The 10,468-nt window shown below is 44.3% G+C and overlaps 1 protein-coding gene across 3 annotated transcripts in view; it reads left to right on the top strand.

Annotated features, from left to right (window-relative positions):
• Positions 1-1,462: 1,462 nt before the first annotated feature.
• LOC112109098 (TPR and ankyrin repeat-containing protein 1) overlaps positions 1,463-10,468 on the top strand; it is an 80,920-nt gene continuing 71,914 nt past the window's right edge. Inside the window, exons 1-3 of one of the 3 annotated variants that reach the window (XM_024203486.2) lie at positions 1,505-1,587; positions 5,397-5,515; positions 8,621-8,709. Coding sequence is in view for 1 of the 3 variants with exons in the window: in XM_024203485.2 (XP_024059253.2) it covers positions 1,514-1,587 (74 nt within the window). In the remaining 2 variants the exon portion in view is untranslated. Of the gene's footprint in view, positions 1,588-5,396; positions 5,516-8,620; positions 8,710-10,468 lie in introns of all 3 variants that reach the window. The other 2 variants (XM_024203487.2, XM_024203485.2) reach the window with 2 other exon arrangements.

The raw sequence follows: 10,468 nt of genomic DNA, 5'->3' as shown, positions 1-10,468 counted from the left end.
GCAAAATGTTGCCACTACCACCATTCTTGCTAGCAAGCATGCCTGTGCCTCTGGACACTCAGTACTGCCTCCATAAAAGGGTCCATCTCCATTCAATTTCTATTCCTTCCACACTCAACTTTAAAGGTGAAACTCAGCAGTTCACAGAAGCCTCATATACTTGTGTGGAGTAGGGCTGCAGCATTTGGAATTGTTCCTTTCACTTTCAGTGGGAGGGGAAGACTTCACATAGGCTATCATTCTGCATCCTGCCAAGTTTCATTTGTAAAGCTGGGTGTGGAAGAAAAAGAAACAAACTAAGTTTCATTTGCTATCGTGTGACTCATTTCAAATGTCTGACTGTTCTCTTGGAGATACCGTAATGCATGTGTGTTGTGAGGGGGTTTCAGGTCATAGTTCCTGCTGAATTCTGTAGCAGAATTTTGCAAGAAGTTTTATCAGAATTAATGTGGGATGGGTAAAGTGAACTGTGTGCCTGCATTTAAGTGTGATGACCCAGAATGGATGTCTAGTTTCTAGTTTGTACCAAACTCCAAGTGAACTGGCCTTCGCCTCTATGAGCCGGCTTTCACCTCTACGAGCCAGCCTTCCATTACTCAGCCCCCGGCAACAGGCTTATATACATTTTGTCCAGTTAGTGCGAGTTTTGCCTGAGTAAGACCTGCTGCATCTCAACCAGGGACTTTGCCTTCTTCAGCTCACTTAATATATATAAATAAAATTACACCAAATAGTTTCTAAAGTTCTCCTCTGTTGTTCTAGCACTGATACAGCTCCACTGATCCTAGCAATTGCGGGAGTACTAGTGTAGACCATGCACAAGGTGTTTTTGCCTATGTGTTGTCTAGACTTTCTCTGATCAGAGTTAAATGATGTGGTGGTAAAAATCTCCAGTGACAGCAAAGTTGCTGATTCCCCACAGGTGGTGCTATTGTAGGGTTACCATACGTCCATTTTTTCCCGGACATGTCCAGCTTTTTGGTAATCAAACCCCCGTCCGGGGGGAACTGCCAAAAAGCCGAACATGTCCGGGAAAATACCGTCCGGGCACTTCCTCTCCCGCAGCTGCTCTGCTCCTCCCCTGACTCTTCGGCTCTGTTTAAGAGCCGAGCTGCTGAGCGCTACCGGCTTCGGGCAGCCCCCATGCCTCCAGACCCCAGCCGCCGGCCGGGCACTTCCTCTCCCGGGCTCCAGCTGCTCTGCTCCGGCAGTGCAGGGTCCGGAGGCCTGGGGGCTGCCCGAAGCCGGTAGCCTTCAGCCGACAGCCAGCCACTCCCAGTCCCTATTCAAGCCGGCCCAGTGGCTGGTTTCGATTTTCGAAGTTTCAGCTGCTCAGGGTCCTATCCCCGGCGCGAGCCGCCCGTTTCCCCGAAATGACGTCGATGGGAGGGCGTGGTTAGAACGTGGCCCGCCCGGGCCTGGGTGTGCAGCGAGCGTAGCGCGCCCGCTAGGATGGGTTTTGTTTACGGCCAGCAGCTGAGCAGTGCCAGGCCGCTGTGTAGAGCTGCGCGCTATGGAGGAGCAAAGAGCAGCTGCAGCGGCAAATGCCTCTGTGTGCTGGCGTGCTGCCGCCCCTTCAGGATTCAGGTAGGTGGGTGCATGTCGCCATTGCATCCATAGGAGGTGCAGCAAGCCAGGGAACTTCTTACGGAAGAAAGCAGCCTGCACCTCTCTTTAGTCAGGGTGCACTCGGGGCTAATGCACGAACCCATCGCCTCCCCCCCCCCTTATTCCCGCAGATTGAAAGGTAGAGAGAGAGCCCAGAGACCATCTTCCCAGAGCCACCCCTACTGCAACTCCCGCATTCGGCAGGGCTGCGTTGCATTGAAGGATGTGTTTCTTTAGGGGCCCCCAATCCCACCTTCGTTGGACACCCAAAACTTCCATGAAGCTAGTGGGGGTGCTCAAGGAATGCAGGGGAGAGTCCATGTTGCTTTTAAGGGAAGGGCTGTTATATTCTACATGTGCAAAATAACGGGTGCAGTTATAAGTATTTTAGAGGCTTGCCTGCATGTGGGGTGAATTATGAGGCCATCTTTGCTCTTTCACCTGGGGGCTGGACTGTGTGTGCTTTGTGGTGCCCTCATGTACAGAGTACTTAAAAAAGAGGGACTGGTTGTATGGATCTGTGTTTAAAAGTGGGGGGGATTTGTTTAGTGCAGTCTGGAAATGAGTACATTTTCTAATGGAGTTGGACCCCTTTCCACACTGGGATTAAGTCTTGTACTGTTGCACCAGGAAGCTGCTTTTTGATCTCTCTGTAAACTGAAATTTTTTTTGTTTAAAAAGTAGAGTGAATGGTCTCTGCACTTTGGTAATAGCTTATCCTGGTAATGTTTGTTTTTCTTTTAATCCTTTTCTTGGATGTTTGTTCCAAAACAAACCAGCAGTTTTGCAATATTGCAAAAATAGATAATTGAGGTTTATTGCAAGTGGTAAAAGGTTTCCAAATCTCCTGGAAAATATGTTAGTAGGAGTCCAATGGTTTCCCCATGGGTCTGTGAAAACAAATACATTGGACTCTTCAGAGCTGAATATAGTCTAAGCATAGGCGAGGGAACCAGGATTTGTAGAGTTGTATTCCCAGCTCTGATATTGACTCACTGGTCTTGTCTACACCAGGGAAATCTTGCAGAGATTTCTCACTATCGCTTATACTAGTTCAGCTCCGCCAGCAGGACTGGGAAACCTTGTAGAAACAGCTACCTGTGTTTCAAGTACCCTGTTGATCTTTTCTTCGCTGGATCACATCTTGTGGTGCTTAAAGTGTGATGGGAACTGGTGGCTGTTCTACACTAGGATTCTCCAAGTTGATGTCCGCCTTCCTCCCCCTTAATGGCTGTAAACCAGAGTTAACAATTTATAGTATTTCCCTAATGGAGACAGGAAATGCTAGCTAAATACAAAGTTGCTTATTAGAGTGTAACTCTGGTTTATGTACACAGCCATCCTCCTGGAGATAAGACATGCTATTGCCCTTGTTACAGGGAGGAAGAGGCGATAACTTGGAAATTAAAAGGAAAAATCCTATTCTGTTACAATGATAGGATAACACTACTTTGGATAATACGTAGGAGTAGGACCAAATTCACCACAGTGGTAAAAAAGTAATTATTAACTTAAGGGAGGTCCATGCCACATATGATAGTGTTAAGTTTGGCTTGGGAGGGGAGGAGGAAGAATGTCAAGCACAGATCTATCTTTTTAAATAAACCCACAATGGCTCTTGGCTTGTTCTGTGACAAAGAACTACACCATTAAATTAATCAGATTCACATTTTATTCTTGTATTTAAGTGGTGGAGCTGCAATACTGTGGATTTTACTAGTACACCTCTACCTCGATATAACACTGTCCTCGGGAGCCAAAAAATCTTACTGCGTTATAGGTGAAACTGCGTTATATTTAACTTGCTTTGATCCACCGGAGTGCGCAGCCCCGCCCCCCCCCGGAGCACTGCTATATCATGTTATATTGGGTCGCGTTATATCGAGGTAGGGGTGTATTATCTTTTACTTGTAAAGTGTTATAATTTTTCAAGGGGCTTCCCAAGATGTGTTATTAGACAGGTACTTGCCCTGTGGAGTTTATAGTCTAAATGGGATGAATACAACTTAAATAATTAAAAGACAGGGTAGGAGCATAGAGTTGTAACTGATCTGTGGTGGATCAGGGTTTCCCACATCTAAAGCCCCATTCATCCAGTGATCTCAAAGGGACAGATGTGATACCTTCACTCATACTGAGTAGTATCTTACTCTGTGACTAGTTTCCTAGATTTCACGGTTAGAGCCATGTGAAAATCACAATTTCATGGACTGGGTGGAAATAGTGAACTTAGCCCAAGACGTGCTGTTGGCAAAATTGTGGGAGGTGGAAGCGGGCATCTGTGCTCGCTGGTCTCAAGCTCCGTGCAGCTGCTAGTTTGCATTCCAAGCTGCAGCTGCGGCACTGGCTACTGTGCCTTCCATAAAACCAGCTCCCAGTTCTTCTCTCCCCCGCCCCGAACTACTGCTCCAACTAACGCTGCTGTTCACTACAAGCTGTACCCAGCATAAGATCGATGTGCACGGATGCCCACTTCCACTTCCCTGATGTTGGAAAAATCATAGCAGTTCAGGAGGGACTTTGTAGCCGTGCATATTCTGTGAAAATGGATACTTTACTTGTGCTGCTGCCTGTGAATTTAAAAAATAAATCTGTGATTTTTCACAGGTTCTTACATGATGTAAGGTCCTGGCATGGTTTCAGTGCTACCTGCACCTCTGTTCCTTTGCTGTCTCTCTGAGTGCAGCCCTGCAAGTGTCAAGCCTTTACTTCTCTATCATGGGGTGGAATTCCACGTTTCTCCCATTCGTGCACCAGGCTCTGAGCTACAGTACCTTGTGTATTGACTGTGCTTACACAGCAGGTATGACAGGTCCAGCACCTGCAGTTCTTCTCTTCAGGAGTGTATGTGTGTATAGTGGTCAGACAGCACTCTTAAAACCAAATTGTTGTTTAACAGTAGGAACAAAGCATTTAGAGAAGAAGACTTTTGAAATAGTCTACATAAATGTCTATCTTATCTAAAGACTTACCATCTCTCATGGTATCTTCTGCAGACACCCCAGCAGGTCCTGAGGATTACTCTGATTTTTCCTCTTGAGGGAGTCCATTTTTTCAACTCTTATAGTGCTTTTCAATCTTCAGGTTCCCAGATCTTGGCTCTACTCATTAAAACCAGTTTTGTAAATTGGCTGGAGTCAGGAGGTTGAATTGTCAAAATTAATAGTTCGGGCATTGTCTTTTAACAGCTCTTAAGTGTTTGCTGAGAAGTGGCTTATCTTCAGCCATTTTGATTCCTTCCTGCTTGTTTTCCTTACCGCACCCATCTTAAACTAAACCGGTATTTATGCAGTAAACATCCCAATAAGCAGGTCAACACACAGTATTCATAATTTACTGCAGAGCAGCTCCAAATCAGTCATAGGTGCTATTTAGCATATGTAGAGATATCACAAGCTAGTTTTTCATCAGTAGATCTCAGCAATTCCCCAAATCCCTGTGAGACTGGGAAGTGCTATTATCCCCATATTACAGATGAGGAATTGAGACACAGAGAGGCTAAGTGATTTGCCCAAACTCACACAGAAAGTCAGTGGCGGAACAGGGAATTTAATCTGGGTCTCCCAAATTCTGTGCTAGAGCCCTAATCACTAAACCATCCTTCCTCTCCTTTAAGAACTAGTGACAAAGATGATTTGTGGTTTAACAGGGGATCTGAAGGCATCTGTCTGCCACTAACTGCTTTTGCTTTCATCTTTCCTTATTGTTTTGCTTTCCCCTCACTCATTGTCTTTCCTGCCTGAAAATCAACTAAATATCTATCTAGTATTTATTTTTTTGCATTTTAGTTGTGCCTGGAGCCCTGGCAGAGATTGAGGTCCCGTTGCACTAAGCACTAAATACACAGCGTAAGAGACGTGACCTGCCCTGAAGACCTGACAGTCTAAACAGACACAACAGAGAAAAGGTGGGAGAAAGGAAGATTATTATCCAAGTTGTACAGATGGAAAAGAGAGACTAAGTGATTGCCCAGGGTCACACAGGATGGCTGTACCAAAGCTGGACATTGAGCCCAGATGTTCTTGAGTCCCAGTCCAGTGCCTCAACCTCCAGGCTGTTTTTCATCTCAAAATCCCTTATGCCCCCTATCGCTCTGATTTCTGTGACCCCAACCATCCCTCCCATTGTTAATTTCCCAGATAACACCTAGGACAGTGGTGGGCATTTTGCTGATGTTGACCGTCCACAGGCATGGCCCCCCGCAGCTCCCAGTGGCCGCAGTTCGCTGTTCCCGGCCAATGGGAGCTGCGGGAAGCAGCGGGCCGCAAGGACAGCTAATAGGTTATATTGTGGTATGAGAAATGTCGAAATGATGTACCTCTTTCCAGATGAATCTTTGTTTAAAGCTGAGCTGCAAAGAAAGTGGGCGGGGCAAAAAGTAGGGTTATGCTCAGGAGGGCTGGAACCATTGTGTAGTGGTGGTGCTGAGAGCCATTGAACCAAACTGTAAACCCTGGATATGCTGGAATCCACTTCAAGCCAGGGGGTGCAGCAGCACCCCTAGTTCCAGCACCTATGGTTATGCTATTATTTTTCTTGTTCTGTGTTGTAGACAGAAGGCGGGCTTTTGCTCTGCTTTCTAAAAATTTTCTGATTGTTTTTTACATTAGGAATTCAAGTTTTGTCTGACTTGGAAGAGTCTGTGGTGACTGGAGAACTAGTAAAATAATGATGCAGGATTTTTAGTAGGGCTGTCAAGTGCTTAAAAAAATTAATCGTGATTAATCACGCGATTAATCGCACTGTTAAACAATAATAGAATACCATTTATTTAAATATTTTTGGATGTTTTCTACATTTTCAAATATATTGATTTCAATTACAACACAGAATACAAAGTATACAGTGCTCACTTTATTTTTGATGACAAATATTTGCACTGTAAAAAAACAAAAGAAATACACCTTTAACCCGATATAACGCGACCCGATATAACACGAATTCAGATACAACGCGGTAAAGCAGTGCTCCGGGGGGGGCGGGGCTGTGCACTCCGGCGGATCAAAGCAAGTTCGATATAACACGGTAAGATTTTTTGGCTCCCGAGGACAGCGTTATATTGGGGTAGAGGTGTAGTATATTTCAATTCACCTAATACAAGTTCTGTAATGCAATCTCTTTATCATGAAAGTTGAACTTACAAATGTAGAATTATGTACAAAAAGTAACTGCACTCAAAAATAAAACAATGTAATACTTTAGAGCCTATAAGTCCACTCAGTCCTACTTCAGCCAATCGCTCAGACAAACAAGTTTGGTTACAATTTGCAGGAGATAATGCTGCCCACGTCTTGTTTACAATGTCACCTGAAAGTGAGAACCCGCGTGTTTGCATGGCACTGTTGTAGTCGGCATCACAAGATATTTATGTGCCAGATGCGCTAAAGATTCAGATGTCGCTTCATGCTTCAACCACCATTCCAGAATACATGCGTCCATGCTGATGATGGGTTCTGCTTGATAATGATCCAAAGCAGAGCGGACCGACGCATGTTCATTTTCATCATCTGAGTCAGATGTCACCAGCAGAAAGTTGATTTTCTGTTTTGGTGGTTCGGATTCTGTAGCTTCCACTTCAGAGTGTTGCTCTTTTAAGACTTCTGAAAGCATGTTCCACACCTCGTCCCTCTCAGATTTTGGATGGCACTTCAGATTCTTAAATCTTGGGTCGAGTGCTGTAGCTATTTTTAGAAATTTCACATTGGTATCTTCTTTGCGTCTTGTCAAATCTGCTGTGAAAGTGTTCTTAAAACGGACAACATGTGCTGAGTCATTATCCGAGACTGCTATAAAATGAAATATATGCAGAATGTGGTTAAAACAGAACAGGAGACATACAGTTCTCCCCCAAGGAGTTCAGTCACTAATTTAATTAACGCATTATTTTTTTAACGAGCATCATCAGCATGGAAGCATATCCTCTGAAATGGTGGCCGAAGCATGAAAGGGCATACGAATGTTTAGCCTCTCTGGCATGTAAATACCTTGCAACGCTGGCTACAAAAGTGCCATGCGAATGCCTGTTCTCACTTTCAGGTGACATTGTAAATAAGAAGCAGTCAGCAGTATCTCCTGTCAATGTAAACAAACTTGTTTGTCTTAGCGATTGGGTGAACAAGAAGTAGACTGAGTGGACTTGTAGCCTCTAATGCAGGGGTCGGCAACCTTTGGCATGCGGCTCGCCAGGGTAAGCACCCTGGCGGGCCAGGCCGGTTTGTTTACCTGCCGCGTCTGCAGGTTCGGCCGATCGCGGCTCCCACTGGCCGCAGTTCGCCGTCCCAGGCCAATGGGGGCGGTGGGACGTCGCGGCCAGCACATCCCTCGGCCCGCGCTGCTTCCTGCATCCCCCATTGGCCTGGAGCGGTGAACAGCAGCCAGTGGGAGCCGCGATCGGCCGAACCTGTGGACGCGGCAGGTAAACAAACCGGCCCGCCCCGCCAGGGAGCTAACCCTGGCGAGCTGCGTGCCAAAGGTTGCGGACCCTTGCTCTAATGTTTTACCTTGTTTTGTTTTTGAGTGCAGTTATGTAACAAAAAAAAATTACACTTTCATGATAAAGCGATTTCACATCACACAAGTACTGTAGTGCATTGAAATATACGATTTCTTTTGTTTATCATTTTACAGTGTAAATATTTGTAATAAAAATAATATAAAGTGAGCACTGTACACTTTGTATTCTGTGTTGTAATATAAATCAATATATTTGAAAATGTAGAAAAACATCCAAAAATATTTAATAAATGTTGATTGGTATTCTATTGTTTAACAGTGCGATTAATTGTGATTAATTTTTTTTAATCACAGTTAATTTTTTGTTAATCACGTGAGTTAACGGCGATTAATCAACAGCCTTAATTTTTAGTTTTTATTTTTATTTTAAAAAATCTCAACCACTTATTGAAAAAGCCCACTTATGTAACAAATTAAATAACTTAGTAAATGACTAACACTTTAGATAGAATATGCCTTTAATAAAGATTCAGTACCCTTATTCTTTCAATTAAAACAGGAACTAGTGAAATACATGCTTTGAGACATACAGCAGTTTTTCCCACAATACCGGGGAAGATCAGACTGGATAATCTTGATATTTCTAAGGTAATAAACAAGCAGAAATTAACTTTATTATTATTATTTTGGCTGGGAGGAGAGGTACATTTAGCGTTGGAGAGATCAGAATCTTTTGGGTGTTGCACTTTCATACACGATAAAACAAAAGAGCACAAGCCTAATTGTTAATAGAATCTTTGCAAGTCACCTTAAAGAATGCAACACAATGCTGAGTTGGATGTGGATAATTAATTTAGCTGTGAAAGGACTAGAATTGTTGCTTCTTTTTCAGGGCAAAAAAAGTTAGCTAAGTTATTGTTGTAGGATCCTAAAGTCATGGTCATCCCTAGACAGAGGAAAAATAATACTTGGCACTTAAATTGCAGTGTCTGTACATCCTCATGAAAATGAGCACTAATGTACTGACTGATACTGCAGGTAATAGTGTGAGTATGGACTGTCATGCATGTGCAAAGTCCCACTCGCTGTCATGCACAGGATCAGGGACTATGTATTTGGGATTGGGCTGCCCGTGGCCCAGCACTTTTTTCAGGTGGATAGCTCTGTCAACACACATGTGGGATAACACAATTTCCCTACCGGCTCATGCTTTCCTCCTACCCCCGTGTCTTGATATTCCTTTACTTTTTAGCTTGTGTGTCTGGGTTGATTTTTGAATTACAGTATCACCTCAGAGTTACGAACACCTCGGGAATGGAGGTGATTCGTAACTCTGAACAAAACATTATGGTTCTTTCAAAAGTTTACAGTTGAACATTGACTTAGTACAGCTTTGAAACTTTACTATGCAGAAGAAAATGCTGCATTTAACTGTCTTAATTTAAATGAAACAAGCACAGAAAGTTTCCTTACCTTGTCAAATCTTTTTATTAAAACTCCCCCCTCCCTTTTTTTTAGTAGTTTACATTTGAGACAGCACTGTACTGTATTTGCTTTATTTATTTTTTTGTTTCTGCTGACTGCATACTTCCAGTTCCAAATGAGGTATGTGGTTGACCTCTGGTGTTTATAACTCTGAGGTTCTATTGTATTGTGTGATGTGGAAGTGGGAGGGTGGACAAAGCCAGTCAAAGAATAGTCGTGGACTGCCAGGAGCCACCCAGGGGCCCTGCATGTTACTTTGCACAGAATCTCACAAAATTTAGACCTTGTCTAGATTATGGGTGAGTTTTGGGCTGATAAAAATGTGTTAGCTGGTGTTTAAAGGTATTTTAAATAGCAGTTAAAGTGTGCTCCCTAACACTTTTTAAATTTTTTTTTTGCTAGCCTAAACAGGAGAGAAGGCCCTGTCCAAACTTGACAAGTCTATTTTTCCTGTGCCTGAAATTTTCATTTGTTTGAGTCACAACTAGATAGTCTGTCAGTGTTTCTCAAACTGGGGTCGCCTTTGTGTAGGGAAAGCCCCTGGTGGGCCAGGCCAGTTTGTTTACCTGCCCCATCCGCAGGTCCAGCGGTTCGCTGCTCCGGGCCAATGGGAGCTGCTGGAAGCGGTGTTGGCCGAGGGATGTACTGGCTGCCGCTTGCAGCAGCTCCCATTGGCCTGCAGCGGCGAACTGTGGCCAGTGGAAGCCGCGATCGCCCGGACCTGCGGATGGGGCAGGTAAACAAACCGGCCCTGCCCGCCAGGGGCTTTCCCTACACAAGCGGCAACCCCAGTTTGAGAAACACTGGTCTATGTCTACATTAAACGTTACAGGCACCACAATGGCATAGCCACAGCATTGCAGCTACGCCGCTGCAGTGTAGACGCTTCCTATATCGATGTAGTTAATGCATCTCTCTGAGG

Source organism: Terrapene carolina, unplaced genomic scaffold (genome assembly GCF_002925995.2).
Source record: "Terrapene carolina triunguis isolate 2854851 unplaced genomic scaffold, T_m_triunguis-2.0 Scaffold33715, whole genome shotgun sequence".
Lineage (NCBI taxonomy): Eukaryota > Metazoa > Chordata > Testudines > Emydidae > Terrapene > Terrapene triunguis.
Note: the sequence above shows the minus strand (reverse complement) of the source record. Positions and strands in the feature narration are given on the sequence as shown.